General features: G+C 49.1%; 1 protein-coding gene across 2 annotated transcripts; it reads right to left on the bottom strand.

The window, feature by feature from the left end:
* Nucleotides 1–3337: 3337 nt before the first annotated feature.
* LOC102236367 lies at nucleotides 3338–14626 on the bottom strand. Of its 2 annotated transcripts, none has more exons than XM_023349703.1 (22): nucleotides 14050–14626; nucleotides 13234–13308; nucleotides 9443–9517; nucleotides 9188–9259; nucleotides 8885–8947; nucleotides 8598–8699; nucleotides 7297–8410; nucleotides 7124–7209; nucleotides 6914–7038; nucleotides 6745–6838; nucleotides 6348–6674; nucleotides 6133–6255; nucleotides 5937–6005; nucleotides 5672–5836; nucleotides 5483–5601; nucleotides 5334–5399; nucleotides 5157–5249; nucleotides 4773–4877; nucleotides 4543–4675; nucleotides 3810–3915; nucleotides 3597–3719; nucleotides 3338–3510 (listed from the first exon to the last, which is right to left on the bottom strand). In XM_023349703.1, the coding sequence occupies exons 1-22, from the start codon at nucleotides 14383–14385 to the stop codon at nucleotides 3410–3412; spliced, it is 3672 nt and encodes a 1223-aa protein (XP_023205471.1). In that variant the 5' UTR covers nucleotides 14386–14626; the 3' UTR covers nucleotides 3338–3409. The 2 variants fall into 2 exon arrangements, with proteins under 2 accessions (XP_023205471.1, XP_023205472.1); XM_023349704.1 differs by having other exon boundaries at nucleotides 6477–6674.
* Between the last annotated feature and the right edge of the window lie 3616 nt (nucleotides 14627–18242).

The following is an 18242-nucleotide window of genomic DNA, read 5'->3' as shown; positions in this document are numbered from 1 at the left end:
CGCCACGTTCATTTTCATGCCAACTTGTGCGTAAAACATGGCGCTGCACACTTTCTGTGCGTACGCCGCTTTAGCGTGAGATCCCAGGTCAAGAACCTGAATCCGGCCCGTGGTGACATAAAAACTCAAGCTCAGAATCGTCTGTTTTATCACCCAATCGAAGATTTCAGCTTCTCTGTATGAAAAAAAAGAGAAATTTAGGCCATGTTCGCCCTTCAGGATGAAGGACAGACATCCGATGTGGTTTTTTTTGTTTTTTTTTGCTTTGTCGCTCATATTTCCAAATAAATGCAACTTATATGTGATCTGTGAACTGCAAACAACCTGAAAGTGCCCGCATGCCCAGTAGAGGGCGCCATGACATCACACATAGAGAGCGCTCAGTATTTTGCCAACCAAGGTATGACCGAGTTCTCATTGTTGGTGATTTTAATATTCATGTCTGTTGTCCTACTTCACCTATGGCTCAGTCATTTCTTAAAGTTCTTTTAATTTGGTGCAGTCTGTGACTGGTGCTGCCCATGAGCCTGGTCACTCTCTTGATCTGGTTTTATCTTGTGGTCTACCAGTTTTTAGTTTAGTCATTGGTGACTCATTGTTTTCAGACCACATGCTTGTCTTATTTGAGATAACGCTGTCCTGTGCTAAAGCTAAAGCAGGCGTTGCAGCTCGATTCTGTCGTGTTCTTAACTCTACTACTGCTGGTCAGTTTTCTTGTTTTTAATCAGAAGTGTACCATCCCAGAGGCTGTGGGAAATAACACCAAGGAACTCAGCAACTGGTTTTATTCTACCAGTAAAGCAGCTCTGGATTTGGTGGCACCACTAAAAATTAGATTTCCAGAATCCCAGCATGAACCCTGGTAAAATGAGGTCACTGGGCTGCAGGAGAGACTGTCGCAGAGCTGAACGCAAATGGAAAAAGGACAAACTACAGGTGTCGCTCCAAATCCTGAAGGAATGCTGGCGCCGTTATCAAAGGATTGTAAAAGACGCCTAAAGAAGACACCTGTCCGGTCTGATTGTATCAAACAGTCACAATCCTGCTATTTTATTTAAAACTATTAACTCTGTTCTAAATGATCCACATAGTGGTTTTATGGAAACTTCACCTACTGAAAGCTTTTTACACTGTTTTGATGAGAAAGTCGTTTCTATTAGGGCCCAGATCGTCCCTGATGACCCTTCAGTCGTTGTTCTGCTGTTTTACAGCTTTGAATGTGAGACCTTGCAGTCATTGCAGGAGGCGGTTGGTCACTTCAGGCCAACTGGTTCTCCAGATGATGCTATTCCTCTCCTATTATTTAAAGATGTTTTTCTTACTATAGGTCCTTCAGTCCTTGCTCTTGTAAATAGCAGCTTGTCCTCAGGTGTTGCTCCTAAAGCTCTGAAACATGCAGTTCTGCAGCCTCTACTTAAGAAACCGATTTTGGATCCTACTGTTCTGGCGAATTATAGACCCATCTCTAAACTGCCTTTTATTTCAAACATTCTTGAGAAGGTAGTCTATAATCAGCTTATCTTAATGAACATAACATTTTAGAGGTTTTAAACCATTTTATAGCACAGAGTCAGCTCTTTTAAAAGTTTTTAATGTTATACTTTTAGCAACTGATTCTGGTGACTGTGTTGTTTTGGATTTATCAGCTGCTCTTGATACAGTCGATCATGGCATTTTACTTTCCTGTTTGGAACAGTGGGTGGGGATCGGTCACATCGTGCTGGATTGGTTTAAATCTTATTTGGCCTTTCTGTGTCTGTCTTGATGCCCGTAGGTCTCCCTCTGCTCCACTGTCGTGTCCCACAGGGCTCAGTTCTAGGCCCTCTTCTTTTCTTGTTGTACCTCCTTCCTCTTGGCTCTATTTATAGAAAATATGGGATTGCTTTTCATTGTTATGCAGATGACACACAGATATATTTACTACTAAAGAATGCAGACTCCATTCAGTCTCTGTTTTTATGTCTGGAAGATTTGAAGGCCTGGGTGGCCCTAAATTTCTTGAAACTTAATGAGGATAAGACAGAGGTGGTGATTTTTGGCAGATCCACTTTAGATTCCCTGACCAATTTTGGCTCTTTGGCCCAGTATGTCAAGCCAGTTATTACAAATTTAGGGGTCAAGATGGATGCTGGTCTTAAGCTGGAAGCACAAATTAGAGCCGTTGTAAAATCCAGCCTTTTCCACTTAAGGCAGCTGCCAAAGTAAAACCTTTTCTCTCCAGACAGCACTTTGAAACAGTGATCCATACATTTGTGACCACACTGCTGGATTACTGTAATGCACTTTATATAGGACTCAGTGATTTATATATTTCCCAGCTTCAGAGGGTACAAAATGCTGCTGCACGTCTTTTAACAGGAACATGAAAATATGACCATATTTCCCCTATTTTAGCTTCCTTACACTGGTTGCCAGTAAATTTTAGGATTCATTTTAAATCCTTTTAATTGTTTTTAAAGCTCTTAATGGCCTCGCCCCTCCCTATCTGTCTGAGCTGTTACATTCTTACACACCGTCCCGTTCCCTCAGGTCAGATGATCAGCTGCTCCTGAAGGTACCAAAGACAAAGTCCAAGCTCAGAGGGAACCGGGCTTTTTCTGTGGCAGCTCCCAAGCTAAGCAATGATCTTCCTTTGGCCTCTTCACTCGCTGCTTTTAAGTCCTTCTTAAGACCCATCTTTTTTCTTTGGCTTTTGGCAAAATCTGAGAGGTTTCACTTTGTTTTATTGTGTCTGTATATTAATATGTATTTTATATTTCAGTCTTTTCTATTTATAATCGCATTGTATTTTATGATTGTGGATAGCACTTTGGTCCTGTGGGTGTATAAAGTGCTTCATAAATAAAGTTGGTGTGGTGTGGTAACCGGCACAAAGAAGAAGAAGAGCTCAGTAAATGTAGATGCTAACGATGCAGCGTATCGCATGATTAACCGGAACATTAACAACCTAACCCTCGCCGTCCGCCATGGCTGTTCCTTTTCTTCACTGCTTTTCACGACGCAGAATGGTGACGTATGTCGAGTCTGAATGAAGTTCAGGTCGGAGGGGTCACAGGTCACATTTGGAAAGCTCAGATACGGATCGGAAATGCAAGTGGCCTGGGTCGCGTTAAAAAACCTGATCTGTGTTCAGACATACACCGGAGTGGAACCGGATTGGAACCGGGATTCCACAGTAGAACCCTTTCGGCTTGCCGCCTGGTGTTTCTGGCAACAGGAAGCTGCTTGCAGCCGTGAACTTCCCCTGATGATCCCACAGCTGGGTCACCAACCTGCGGTCACAGAACCACCATGGATTAATAGGTAATAAGTAACAGAACCTCCTGGACCCATCAGATGTGTTCAGTGAGCTTTATTCCTGAACTGATCTGAAAATATTAGCAGCAGCGCTTCGGCTCAGCGCCGCCCCCTACAGGCCGAGCGGCTCGCTCTCTGCTGCTGACAGCGGACTGACGGAGCCCAGAGGCGACACGGCCGACACGGCCCAGTCCGGACCAGAACCGCTGGAGGCTGCAGAGGAGAAGACAGCATGGTGTTAGAGTTGTATAAGACCAACCAGACCAGAACTGGATCAGAACCGGACCTCCAGGTCTCACCTGGTTGGCTGGGCTGCAGGCTTTTGGTGCTGAGAGACGGGGGCGTGGCCAGAGGGCTAGGCTCCGCCTCCGGAGACGCAGCGGGGGCTTTGGGGGCGCTCCTGGTCCTCTCCTTCAGTTTACCTGCAGCCGTCAGAGAGAGAGAGCTCTAAACTACGGACCGGAGCCGGGTCCAGAAGGACCGGAGCCGGGTCCAGACTCAGTAGAACCCACCGTCTCTGGAGACGATGTTGGGCAACTTGGTTTCTGTGCTCTTCAGCTGGCCGATGTTGAAGCGTCCTTTGTAGATCCGCCCGTCTCGTCCGATGATGTCGGCTTCCTGGAACCCAGAGGTCAAAGGTTGCTCAGGTGGCAGGCTGGGTAGGTCTGTTACTTTCTGTTTGTAAGAAACTTTTGTTCCTGTCTTTATGGGGGAAAATTAGCTTTTTTGGGGCAATCGTTCCTTCGTGTTTTGGGGTCTGTGTAGCTGGACTGATTTTTGCCAAAACATTTTATACCTGGTTCTGTTGCTATGACGCGTAACCATAGCAACAAGGAGTCAGTCATTGCTCCTCTGATGGTGGAGCTACTGGATAGTAGCCACAGCTGCCCTGGGGCAGTCAGACAGAGGCGCCCCCTGCTGACCCCCTTCTTGCCTCAAAGCTTCGTTAAATTATGTTTTGTTATTTAGCGCACCATGTTCCGCCTCTGAGTTGTTGCTAAGCGTTAGCAGCATAATGTCCAATTTTCAAGTTGGGCCCGGTATGTCATTGAGTTGTGATAATGTCCGGCTTTTTATTGTTTTTGGGGGGCCAATAAGCATCCTTTAAATGACCGGCGCGTTGCCTGGGATACGGCAGCCATCCGGTGAAGAGCGCGGCGGGTGCATGAATGCAGGTGAGCGGACAGACTGAACACGCTTAGTGTAGCTTCATGGACCAACCGGAAAACAAATTTACCACCGCACCTGCATCAGGTCCACGCCCTCGGCCTGGGTCGGCAGTCGGTGGTGCTGGGGGCCGCTGCGGCGCTGACCCGCAGACGTGCTGGCGTGCGGCACTCCGGCTGGTCGGGCTGGCGACTCGGCGACCCGGTTGGGGCTGCACAGAGACCGGGAGGAGGTTAGAGCTGGTCCCGACCGCAGGTTCTGCCATGGATCCGGGAATGGACCAGGTCAGAACCGGTGGCCTGACTCACCGCTGGCGGAGGCGGCGCTGGCGCTCGATGCTGTCTAGCTGCCGCAGCATGTCGGCGTGGTTCTTCTGCAGCTGGACCCGGCGCTGGCTGGTTCCGGGCGTCAGGCTGGAATCACAACACACAGCTGGTTCTGAAGGTCCAATATGGCAGCTCATTCTGTCCCCCTCTATAAAACAACTTCACATTTTCTCTGACGTTCTGAGATCGACCCAAACCGGGTCAGAACCGACGAAACGATTCACTGAGAAAAATCCAAAAAGTGTGGCGGAGTCGTTCAGACCGACATGCAGGCCGCACTTTTCAGATCAACCCTGATAGAAAACTGTTGCTGGGACAGAATGTGGGACGGGCTGGCTGTGGTTCTGGTTCTGGTGCCGGACTCACCTGCGGTAGTGTTGGCGGATCTGATCCATGGTCCAGGGCCGGGCGGACTTCGGCGCGGGGAAGGGAGGGAACATCGGCAGCGTCTGCACGATGCTGGGGAAGGAGACAGAGCTGTGATGTCACATTAAAGGGACAGGACGCCACGACAACAGAACCGGGGGTTCTGGGTCGACTCACGGGCCGGGGGTCTGCTTCATGATGACGCGGTCACAGGACAGGCATTGGAACCGCTCCAGCAGCTTCCTGGGGGATCGACAGACCGTTCAAATCATACCGTTCCATAATGAACGGAACTTCGGACCTGAACCGGAACCGGCCGGACTCACTTCCTGATGCCGGCGGCGTCGTCCTCCAGCGGCGCGCTCTGCGTCTGCAGCTTCTTCAGGATGCTGCGCCAGCGCTCCTCCAGCTGCAGCTTCACCGAGTCCAACTCCATTCGGTTCAGCTGCACACACACGGATCAGAACCTCCGCATCGGACCAGAACCGGGCCGGGTTTCTAGCGAGGACCGGTACCTTGCACTCCATGTCGGTGGACAGCTTGTCCACCAGCTGGTGCCAGTCGTGCTCCTGACCCGTCATCTTGTTGAGCAGCTCATGGAACATGGAGGTCAGCTGCTCCGTCGCCGCGTCAAACTGAAGACGGCTCACCTTGCTGTCCAGGGCCAGCTTGTCCGCTTTCTGAGGGGACAGTAAATCCGTCATCAGCCGCCGACGCAGCTCCCAGCATCTCCACTGGAACTAGAGATTCAAGGTCACCAGAACCAGGAGCAGAACTCACAATCTCGCTCTCCACCATCAGCTTGTCGGCCTTTTTCACCTGCAGCTCCTCTGCCGTCTTGTAGAGCTCCTGTGGAAGCAGCCGCCATCACTGAGTGTTTCCAGGTGGACGACGTCTCCAGGTGTGCAAAGTCGGTCCACTGTCAGTAAAGCGTCTGTAGTCCAGCTCGTCAGTACCCAGGTGTTGGCCCGCCTACCTCGATGTGTCCCTGCTTCTGCTGGTTGTCCTCATGCAGACTCCTGGTTGCCTCCTGCAGGCGTTCGCACTCAGCCTGCAGTTCCTGGATGGCCCTCTGGACGTCGTACACCAGGTCCAGGCTCTGACCCAAACACAGACACAGAGAGTCCATAAAGGTCCGGCCGCGTCCCTGTGGCGGACTCGCCACTGTCCCTGTCCCTGTCCCTGACTGACCCTGCCCATGTCTCGGTCCTCGTCCAGGCCGTCCCTAGCTGAGCCCTGCTGCTGCTGCTGGACCAGCAGGTTGACCGTGTCTTCCAGCTGCTCATAGTTCTGGAACAGCAGGCTGAGCTTCCGGCCCACCTCCACCGAGCTGCTGAATGCCTCCTCCTCCTCTTCTGCCTCCTCCTCTTCCGCCTCCTCCTCTTCCGCCTCCTCCTCTTCCGCCTCCTCCTCTTCCGCCTCCTCCGTCTTCTTCTCCACCTCCTGCTGGAGGCTGCTGGACAGCTGGGACGACAGAGACACAATGGTGTCCTCCAACGTCCCCCGCAGGTCGTTCAGCTGAGGGCAGAGGTCAGAGGTTAGATTGGAGGAAGGGTGCAGGATGGTAGGAAGGAGGTTCTCCTCTGACCTGGTCCTGCAGATGGTCTGCAGCTCTCTCCTCACTCTGAGCCTGTTTCTCCTTCAGGAGCTCCACCTCCTGCTCCACCTGGACCAGGGAAGACCTGCACAGGAGAGCAGCCCACCTGACCAACACCTGGTTTACCTGGTGGGACAGGTTTCAGGTTCTCTATCTTTACCTGAGGTCAGACACCTGCTGAGTGAGATCTTTAATCCCTGGATCAGGATGATCTGCCGCTCCTGCTGCGCTGCTGCCCGTCTCCTGGCTCCTGAGGTTGTCCAACATGTCCTCCAGATGCTCCAGCTTCAGAAGACACGTCAGCCCATCAGAACCAGAACTGGAACCAGAACAGAGTGATGGGAGGCTGAGTGGAGCAACAGGTTCTCACCTTGTCTTCGGTCTTCAGGTTCTCCATCAGAGCTTGGTGCTGCTGCACCTGATCTGCCGTGCTGCCGCCAGGGACGTCAAGAGAACCTGAGGAGAAAACACCTGGTCACCTGGGCAGGGCGCCTAGTGAAACACCTCACCAGGTACGACCTGGAGATGTTTGGCTAACATTACCTCTGGAGCTGATAAACTGGGCCAACCCAGTCCAGTCCACCTTCTCCTCCTCCAGAATCCTTGTCTGGGCCTCTAGCTGGGTGACCCTCTCCTGTAACTTCCTGATGTTCTTCAAAAACTCCTCCATCTGCAGGATGTAGGTCTTACTCATAGCAGATTCCGAGGGTCTCTTCAGATCTCCACGAATCCCTGCAGAAGACGCAGGAGTGATGCTGGAGGCCACCTTAGCAGGTTGTGCCCCAGGTTGTGTTCCAGGTTGTGTTCCAGCTTGTGCTCCATCTTGTGCTCCATCTTGTGCTCCAGCTTGTGCTCCAGCTTGTGCTCCAGCTTGTGCTCCAGCTTGTGCTCCATCTTGTGCTCCATCTTGTGCTCCAGCTTGTGCTCCAGCTTGTGCTCCAGCTTGTGCTCCAGCTTGTGCTCCAGCTTGTGCTCCAGCTTGTGCTCCATCTTGTGCTCCAGCTTGTGCTCCAGCTTGTGCTCCAGGTTGTGCTCCAGCTTGTGCTCCATCTTGTGCTCCAGCTTGTGGTACAGTCTCTGGGGTGGACCCTGGAAGGACAGATGAGGTCACAGGTTGTGGTTCTGTGGCTCTGCCCCGGTCCCCAGCTATTGTTCCGCCTTCAGACCCATCAGAGGAGGCTTGAGTGGAGTCTGCTGCTGCTTCCAAGGACCGATCCTTGGCAGAGATGCTTGGAAAAGATGGAGCAGCAGACGGGGGGGAGCTCTCTGGGTGAAGGGGACCACCAGACAACGGCACTGAGACACCAGAGGATGGTGAAGAGGCACCAGAGGACGGCGCAGAGGCACCGGAAAACGGTGCTGTGGGATGGGAGGACAGTGCAGAGGCATCGGCAAATGCTGCAGAGGTACCAGAAGATGGCGCTGAGAGATGAGAGGATGGTGCAGAGGCACCTGGGGATGGAACTGGTACACCAGAGGCTGGCACAGAAGTGCCAGAGGTCGGCGCAGTTGCAGCGGAGGACGGCTCATTGTCACATGAGTATAGCACCGGTACACCAGTTGATGGCGCCGGGACACCAGAGGACGGCGCTGAAGGGTCAGGTCCAGTCTGTTCTACCAACCAGGGCTGGTCCAGAACCTCTGAAGTCACCAGTTTCTGCAGAAACACAGATCTGAGGGTAACATCCACTGATGGAACCAAGAAGTGTACATTACTTCCTGACTAATTCCCAGATCTGTCATCAGAACTGCCAGAAATGGTTGTTTTCGGATATTCTGAAAGTGAATCCCTTTGGGACAAACAGTTCACTGAACTGGTTCCTCTCTAAGGTTCTTCTCCTTACCTCATCAACCTCCATGTCCTTCTCAACCAACTGGACCCAGGTCACACATTGGTTGAGCTCCTCTGGGTCCGGATACATCTGGAAGAGTTCCTGTATGGATTCCTGTTGGAACCATAACACAGAATGAGAGAAGTTCTGACCTCGTTCAGGTCCAGTTCATGGTTCCGGTTCTGCTCAGCTCAGAAACAATAGACTCCAGATTCCAGTAGAAATCAGAAGCAGAGACCATCTGCAGAAGTTTTGTCTAGAGCACCCCCACAGGTGAGAGTGCAGCCCTACAGACTCACCACTGCCTTGTCCAGGACGTCCAGACGTTGGCAGCAGTTCTCCAGACCTGCCTGCACCTCCATCTGAACACAGAAGGAGGAGGACTGAGAATAATCTGAATATTCTGGATTTTTATTCATTTAAACAGGAATAAAAACAACTGCAGCGACTGGTTTTACTGGTTTAAGCTGGTCGAAACCAGTAAATGTATCCATGTTTGGCAGAATATATCTTGCTTGTTCAAGAATTTAATGTCAAAGAAAGTCAAATTACGCTGGTTCTGACCCAGGTTCTTACTGCTACTAAATCTTGTTCTGACCCACCTTGTGCTGCATGTCATCGGTCTTCTCCTTCAGATCTTTGCTGTCCTGCAGCTGCTCGATGACCTTCAAGGCCTGTAGGAGAACATGAACCCTCAGGTTAATCTGGACCTTCCTGATAGTGCTGATCAATCAGTTCAGACACCGTTTCCATATCAGCAGAGTGTGGGTTGGATTTCCTGCTAGGGTTGCAGACCTGTTTGCAGAACAAACACTGCTACGAGGTTCTAAACCTGGTTCTGGTAGCTTCTGACTCACCTTGTGCTGCAACTCCTCTGCCTTCTCCCTCAGATTTGCGCTGTTTCTCTGCAGGTCTTCAATGATGTTCGAGGCCTGCAGGGAGAACATGAGCTGTCAGGTCAATCTGGTCCTTCCTGACGGTTCTGATAAACTGGGTCTAACCGGATCAGACACCAGTCCACTTCAGCAGAACAGCTTGGATTTCCTACCAGGGCAGAGGGTTAGTTTGCAGAACAAACACTCGGCTCGACTGCGGTCCAAACAGGGAGGTTCTAATCCCGGTTTTGACACTGGTTCTCACCCACCTTATTTTATTTGTTTATGATAAAACTACGATTATGGAAGTATGCTACTGACCCTTTGCAGCTATGTCACTGAATCACTGGAGGAGCCTGAGGGACGGCGGGACTGACCATCCGGCATCTCAGGAGGGCAACACTGTTTATAGTGGGGATCGTGTGCTGCTGACCTGAACTCGGGACATTGTGGGCTGGTGGGCAGAGTACTTTGAAGACCTCCTCAATCCCACCAACATGCCTTCCACTGAGGAAGCTGAGCCTGGGGACTCTGGGTTGGGCTCTCCAATCTCTGGGGATGAGGTCGCCGAGGTGGTTAAAAAGCTCCTCGGTGGCAAGGCCCCGGGGGTGGATGAGATCCACCCGGAGTTCCTTAAGGCTCTGGATGTTGTAGGGTTGTGTTGGCTGACACGACTCTGCAATATTGCATGGACATCAGGGGCAGTTCCCCTGGATTGGCAGACCGGGGTGGTGGTCCCCCTGTTCAAAAAGGGGGACCGGAGGGTGTGCTCCAATTATAGAGGGGTCTCGCTCTTAATCCTCCCTGGCAAGGTCTATTCAGGGGTCCTGGAGAGGAGGGTCCATCGGATAGTCGAACCTCGGATTCAGGAAGAACAGTGTGGTTCTGGTTCTGGTCGTGGAACACTGGACCAGCTCTACACCCTTGGCAGGGTCCTGGAGGGTTCTGGGAGTTCGCCCAACCAGTCTACATGTGTTTGGTGGACTTGGAGAAGGCATCTGACCGTGTCCCTCGGGGAGCCCTGTGTGGGTTCTCCAGGAGTATGGGGTACCGGGCCCTTTGATACGGGCTGTCAGGTCCCTGTATGACCGGTGTCAGAGTCTGGTCCACATTGCTGGCAGTAAGTCGGGCTCGTTTCCGGTGAGAGTTGGACTCCGCCAGGGCTGCCCTTTGTCACCGATTCTCGGACAGAATCTCTAGACCAGCCAAGGTGTTGAGGGGATCCGATTTGGTGGCCTTAGGATCTCATCTCTGCTTTTTGCGGATGATGTGGTCCTTTTGGCTTCATCAGGCTGTGATCTGCAGCTCTCGCTGGAGCGGTTCGCAGTCGAGTGTGAAGCGGCCAGGATGGGGATCAGTGCCTCCAAATCCGAGGCCATCATGGTCTTGAGCCGGAAAAGGGTAGAGTGCCTTCTCCGGGTCAGGGGGGGTGGGTGTCCTGCCCCAAGTGGAGGAGCTCAAGTATCTCGGGATCTTGTTCATGAATGAGGGAAGAAGGGAGCGGGAGATTGACAGGCGGATTGGTGCAGCGTCTGCCGTCAAGCGGGCGCTGTACCGGTCCGTCGTGGTGAAGAGAGAGCTGAGCCAAAAAGAGAAGCTCTCGATTTATCGGTTGATCTACGTTCCCACCCTCATCTATGGTCATGAGCTTTGGGTCGTGACCGAAAGAACAAGATTGCGGATACAAGCGGCCGAAATGGGTTTTCTCCGTAGGGTGTCTGGTCAGAAGGTCAGAAGGTGTTGAGTCAAGCACAACAGTTTCCTTGACCTGGTCCCACTTGGGTATTGATCTGGGTATTGATCAACATCTTGAGAGGCCACAATGAGAACAACCCTAAAGACAGCACGCTAGATGCATGCCCAAAAGGCAAAGATACTGCACAAGAGGTGGCAGCATGTTGTGTCTGAATTCTGGGAGCATGCTCAATATACTGTTGACTTGTAGGGTAAGCAGTCATTGAGACAGAACTCACAGCGACGTCCAGGAAGATTGTCTCCTGTGAGGTAGTCAAACTGTTTTTCTGGCTACTTCACAGAAATCTGCAAAGCAGCCCCAGGCTCCTCACATGACCGAGCAACAACTGGGTGTCCTGGCCTGCTTGGTTGCGAGTTGCTTCTCAAATGAGCAAGTCGTTCAGGTACGAGAAGTTTCTTAACCCTTGTACCTGCAGGCAGAGGGTAACTGCAACACACTGGGTGAATTCTCGCTGGGAGACAGCAAAAATCCAAATGGAAGGACCCCAAACTGGACATGCGTCCCTTGGAAAGCAAAACAAACAAACTGCCTGTTACATGCAGTGGTGGCTGCATGTAGGATTTCCCCCCCATTTCAGGTTGCTGCTGAGCTCCGGCAGGTTAAGCAGGCCCAGCTGGTTTCACTCTGCCTCTTGATTAGCAGAGTATAAGGCCAGCTGGGAAACTGATTTTCAGGGCCTCTTGGCCAATTGGGCAGCATGTGTGCTGCAACTTTGTGGTGCTGTGATGGAAGATTTGTTTGCTAGAAACCCTGGTTTTTGTTGTTACTCTCCCCTTTCTTTTCTTTTAGGTTCTCATTTTCGCCTTTGATTTTTCTTCAGATTATTCTTAAAGAATAAAACTTTAACTTTACCCTTCTGGTTTTGTCTCTTCATTTTTCCCTGGTTTATCTATTGTTACAGCCCCTCTCCAATACCCCTAGACTGCCTTGGGGATGTAACACCGCCACTGAGGCGGAGCAATTGGGACATGAAAATAAGCTTCTGTAAGGTCTATAGAAGTGAAACAATTGCCAGGCGAAATTGCCTGCAAAACTTCCCTGGTGATCAGGATGTGAAAAGGTATGACCTTAAGATATATATTCAGAGGTCCAAGACCCCCGGTTTTCTCCAGAACGAAAACATACTCAGAATAAAATTCCCCTGGATTCATCAGGGTCTTCACAGACATTATAGCACCCTTGGCCACCAAGCTGCAGATTTCCTGTGCCTTCACCAGGTCACGGACGGTCATCATCCTGACCTGTTCAGGGACAGGGGACCAGCATCAGAATTAAAGATGGTGCCCCTGGGACATGGTGGACAGCACTCACAAGGCCAGAGTGTGTGCAACCCAGTCGCTGAGCTGTCCCGGGGTAAAATAATCGACTGAAACATACTCTGCAGGCCCCCTGGCCCCTTGAAAGCCTGTGGGGACGTCAGCCAGATTGTGCAGCCCAAAAGGGGCATAAAGTCTGGACACCAGCCCAATCTGCCTGACTTGGAGCAGGTCTCTGTACTGATCTCTGACCTGGAACTGGACCCTGGGAGTCAATGAACGAAGTAGACGGGACCGAGGACTTCAGTGAGGAACCGGCAGCCGCCCAAGTGCCAACTGGTTGGTGATCACGTCTGTGAAGCCCTGCTAGTTTCTGCCTTGTTTGAGAGGCCTAAGCTGTATGATCCAAGGCACCAGAGCCAAACAGTTCTCCCGGAGCCACAGGAAGGGCCTGTAGTGTTCTCCTACAAGGCTCAGTAAGTGTGGACCAGTGTAGCGTGTGTCCAAGCTCCCTCATCACAAGAGCCAAGACCTGCAGAGATGCATTGACCAGGCAATGGGTGGAGTGGTGAAGTGAAACAAACTCCAAAGAGGACAGAGACAGCATGCTACACCTCTGTGTAACTTATGGACAAGTTTTCTCTTGTCCATAAAGCTCATTAATCTGTTGTAGTTATGAATGTTTGTCCTTTTATTTGTTTTCTTTATTTTAACAAAACATGTTTGACATGAACACATGAACAATAAACACATGAACACACCTTGGACTGCAGATGCTCCGTCTTCTGCTTCATATCGTCTCTGTTCTTCTGCAGCTCCTCGATGAGATTCAAGGCCTGCAGGGACAGAGAGAACCGGGTTAATCTGGACCTTCCTGATGGTTCTGATAGACCAGGTCTAATCGGGCCTCATTTAAAATGATTAACATTCAGCCGGATCCGTCTGGGTTCCGCCCCGGTTCTGCTCTGTTAGCTCTGAGCTCCAGAGGTCCGTCACTCATTAACCTGCAGGTTTCCCCGTCGGGCCCGGCGGGTCAGCTGGTAGCGGTCCACTGCTAGTGGCTCTGTGGGGGTCCGATCGGCGGACCGGCCCGGTCCGGTCCGGGGGTTCTGAGATCACCTGAGCCGTCTGTCTGTCATCAGCGGCTTAAAGCAGACCGGCTCCGGTTCTGGTCCGGTCAGCAGAATCGGAGCAGAACCGAGCAGCTCCACCATCGACCTTCATTAGAAATATAACCTTTGACCCCTGGAGCTCCCAGGAACACCTCCAACGTTTCCCTGGGGAATAATTATGACGTGACACAGAGGATCATCTTAGAGGGCCATCCTGGGTTACCATGGCAACTACAGTGCTGTGGAAAAGTATTCACGCCATTGAGCAGCTGTCCGGTTCTGGTTCCGGTTCAGTCCAAACCCAGTAAATCGCCCCAGGCTGTAGTTCTTCACTCTGATGTGAAACTGTTCAGTTTTTATTCAACAAGAAACTTTAAATATTTTTTTTACTAAAGTAAACTTTCTACTAATATCCACATTATTATTATTATTATTATGAGCTTCACCTGGCCGGGTTCTCCTCACCTGTGACACTCCGTCCCCGGAGGTTCGGAGGTCGTCCCCTCCGGTTCCATCCAGAACAGAGACCGAGTCTGTCAGTTTCTGTAGGTCGGAACTGAGCGGAACCAGCTGGTCCGACACGGAGGGGTGGGTCAGAACCATCACCGGAGCAGCCAGCGGGGCGTCGGGCACTCGGTCCCCGGGAGGGCTGAACTTAAAGAGGGTCGTGGCCTCCCGCAGGTCCAGCAGCTTCAGCATCTCCAGCAGCAGCGCGTGGAGGGCGTGGAAGTTCACCGTACCTTTGTGAGGGGAACCGATGGACAGATTGAGCAGCTCGAACAGGGTGATGTTCGTCTCCATGTTTGGACCAACGGAACCTAACGGCTGGACGGTTAAAGAGACGTTAGCATCGGCGGCGAGGAGACTTCAGCGTCCCCGGACTTTGGGACCGGAACACGGAACAAGGCGGTTCTGGTCCGTAGAAGTAGTTCTGGTCCGGTTCTGGACTCAGTCTGCGGGAGAATCTCGGAACTTTGATCCAACCTGGATCCGTTAAACTGAAAAAAAGATCCGCATGTAAAGCTAGCAGCATTCAGCGGAAACTCGTCACGAACCTTTCAGAATAAACTTCATGTCAAACCACGACGTGTTTCTGAGGAATTTTATGATAAAAAACAAAACAAAACAAAACCCTGCGTTACTTAGTGTCGGTTAACTACTTCAGTTTATTCATCTGGAGAAAAGCATTATTTAAACACTTTACAGAAAACAAAAGATCAGAGTTGTTTATTATTATTATTATTATTATTATTATTATTATTATTATTATTATTATTATTATTATTATTATTATTTCTTTACAGATCTCTAAATGAGTGTGAACTTCTTTTATGGTCAAACAAAATGTCACTCTGGACTCCAGAACCGGTCCAGATGGTCAGAAGACCGGTTCTGTAGGGTTCTAAAGTGGGGTATCAGGAGGCCGTTCCGCCTTGTCTGACGTCATTAATGTCAGTGTAATTTACGTAGCACATTTAAAACTGCTCAAACTGTTTTCATTTAACTTTACAAGTTAAATGAAAACAAGTAGGAATAAATAACGATTCAATTCAAGTTGTATTAAAAACTCATGGTGGGAATAACACATTAGAAAAGGAGAAGAAGAGAGAAAGAAAATAATGATCATAATATTAATAATTAAACTGTAGTACAGTTAAATATAGCATAGTGCTAAAAATAGGCAATAAGTCAACAGGAACAGTTAAAGAGCTGTAGTTATTTGGATTAACATTGACTAAAAGCCAGTTCATAACAGTGAGTCTAATTTAAAAATATCCTGTAGATAATTGTAACAAATATTTGGGTTTGACTTCTGATGATTTGAGTTCATCAAAGATGCTTCAAATGCGTTAAATAAGATTGAAAAACCGGATCTTTCCTAGTAATCTACCAGTGCTTTTATTTTGCAAAACTAACCGGAAATTAAATCACCAACTCACTATTGCTTTACACGGCACATTTCCACGTTCAACACGCAGCGTCACCCGTTGCTAAGTAACAAAAAGCAGCAACGCTGCATTTAATTATATATTTAATGTAACTTCAGAAATCCAAAAATCATGAAGATAAATCTAAACCTTTCTAGAAACTCGTCATCCTGAAGTGGAAAATCTTGTTGGAGAGTCTTGAAAGTTGTAAAAAATAACATCTTGTGACGAAATATGACTTGTCCTAAACCAGAGGAGGGCCGGAGGGCCGGAGGGCAGGAGGGCAGGAGGGCCGGAGGGCCGGAGGGCAGGAGGGCAGGAGGGCCGGAGGGCAGGAGGGCCGGAGGGCAGGAGGGCCGGAGGGCCGGAGGGCAGGAGGGCCGTCTTCTGCAACTTTTATATGTGTCTCTACTTCAACACTCCTGAGTCAAATAATGAGGTTGTTAGCAGGACTCTGGAGAACCTGACTGCACTGAGGAGCTGATTCAGCTGTTGGATTCAAGTGTGTTGAACCAGGGAGACATAAGAGTTGCAGGACATCGGCCCTCCAGGACCAGGACTGTCCACCCCTGTCCTAAACAAAACCATCCAACTTTTAGAGAATCTGTCCCTTTAAGACCTGAATCTATGAAATGCAAAAAATGTTTTAATCGCTTTATCCGACAGGAAGGTGATTATCTGGAGACTCTACCCAGTTTTCTGACTTAACCCTCGTGTGATCCTAACAATCTGTGTACTCCCCTTGACCTTGGGGTCAAAAATGACCCGCCCTAACAAAAGCCCCAAAATAAAGCAGCTTACTTGGATTTGAAATCCAAACTCTATTTTGCATGATGAAACAATCTGTTATTTATCAACACAAAAAGATGATCCACATTATTACATTTTTCTTTTCTTTTGACGACAAACCCATCCATCCGTTTTCTAACCCCTTGTCTCTACTGGGGTCAGGAGGAGCTGCTGCCTCTCCAGCTAATGATTCAGGCGAGAGGCGGGGTCACCTGGACAGGTCGCCAGTCTGTCGCCGGGCAACACAGAGACAGACAGGACACACAATCACACACACACACCTGCGGGGAATTTAGAGAAACCAATTAACCTGACAGTCATGTTTCTGGACTGTGGGAGGAAGCTGAAGAACCGGAGAGAACCCACCATGCACAGGGAGAACGTGACAGCGGGCCGGGAATCAAACCCAGAACCTTCTTGCTGCAAGGCAACAGGGATTTTACCACAAACCAACTGTCATAAGTTTTCTTTTACACAGTAAAGGTTTATTATTGTAATTTTATAAATGTGAAGTAATTACTTCTGAATTAATTATACTGAAAGGAAAAAAGTCAACAATCGGTAACTTTTTTGTCAACAGTTCCTTCTTTTATACTCTTTAGGACGTCAATTATGAAAATACTTCTCTCATACAACATCCTTCAACATTTCATGTTGAAGATGTTTAACATAAGAACATCTTCAACATAAGATGTTGACCATAAGATGTTCAAGATCTTGTGTAGGACAGTATGTGTGAACGTACAACCTATGTACTCACGGCTTCAGCAAGGGATCAACTAGAGCAGGGGTGTCCAAACTTTTTGCAAAGAGGGCCAGATTTGATAAAGTGAAGGTGCCCGGGGGCCAATAGTTTGTTTGGACATTTTTTAACTACAAAAGTTTCATGCAAATACACACCGTTATAAAACAATTTTCATTGTCACAATTATCTTTATTTTTCAAATGACAAAAAAAAACAAATATAAGCCACTCAGGCAGATGAGAACAACTCTAAAAACCCAAATTCTGCCTTTCATTCATATCTGGAGAGTCAGATAACATTGAACAAACTGTATGAAATACCTTAAATTTACATGAGTTTAAAAATATCTTTGCCTCAAGAACATTTTCAACAGGAGTTATAAGTAATGCAAAGTTGTCTGTTATTATTAAATCTTAAAACAAGTGAATTTTGCTCTTGTCATTTACAATATCTTTCAGAAAGTAATAGTTTGTGTCACATCTACAGGTTCATAACATCAACAGTAATAACCAAATCTTACTCAAGAGTTTAATAAAAATAAGTGCCATAAATCCAGGTGCATAAATGTTTTTTGGCTCTTCACTGCTGATAGTGACAGACGTTACCGTTCAAAATACTCAGTTTCATGTCCTCAGCTCTCAGTGCCACACTGTTACTGCCAGGCAAACATTCGCAAATTCTTGCTTCTTCTCAGGGCAAAATGTTCTCCACCATTTTCATAACTCAGTCTTTGATAAATGTACCTCCAGTAGAAGGTTTGCCATGTTTAGCTATTAACATGGCCACTTCGTAGCTTTGGTGGTATTTTCTTTTGACTCACAGGCCCAAAGAAATCGCTGTTGTGATGCCAGTCCAGCTTGGAGCTGCTTCAGTTTTTCAGCACTGTCACTTCCTGTTAGCTTGTTGTATGTGTTAGCATGTTTAGTCTGGTAGTGTCTCTTTACGTTGAAATCCTTAAACAAGGCAACCGTCTCATTACAAATTAGACAAGCACAATTGGCTTGATTTTCAGTGAAGAAGTATTATAATTCCCATCTCTCTTGAAAGCGGCGGCCCTCACTGTCAACTTGTTTTCTTTGCAGTGGCCATGGCAGAAATGAGTGGAGAGGGGTTCGCTGCACGGAGGCAGAGACTGATAGTATTAAAGTGGTGCTGCCACCATTTGGTGAAAGGAGGAATTACAGTTTCAAGTTTTA

Source organism: Xiphophorus maculatus, chromosome 16, assembly GCF_002775205.1.
Source record: "Xiphophorus maculatus strain JP 163 A chromosome 16, X_maculatus-5.0-male, whole genome shotgun sequence".
NCBI classification, from domain to species: domain Eukaryota; kingdom Metazoa; phylum Chordata; class Actinopteri; order Cyprinodontiformes; family Poeciliidae; genus Xiphophorus; species Xiphophorus maculatus.
Note: the sequence above shows the minus strand (reverse complement) of the source record. Positions and strands in the feature narration are given on the sequence as shown.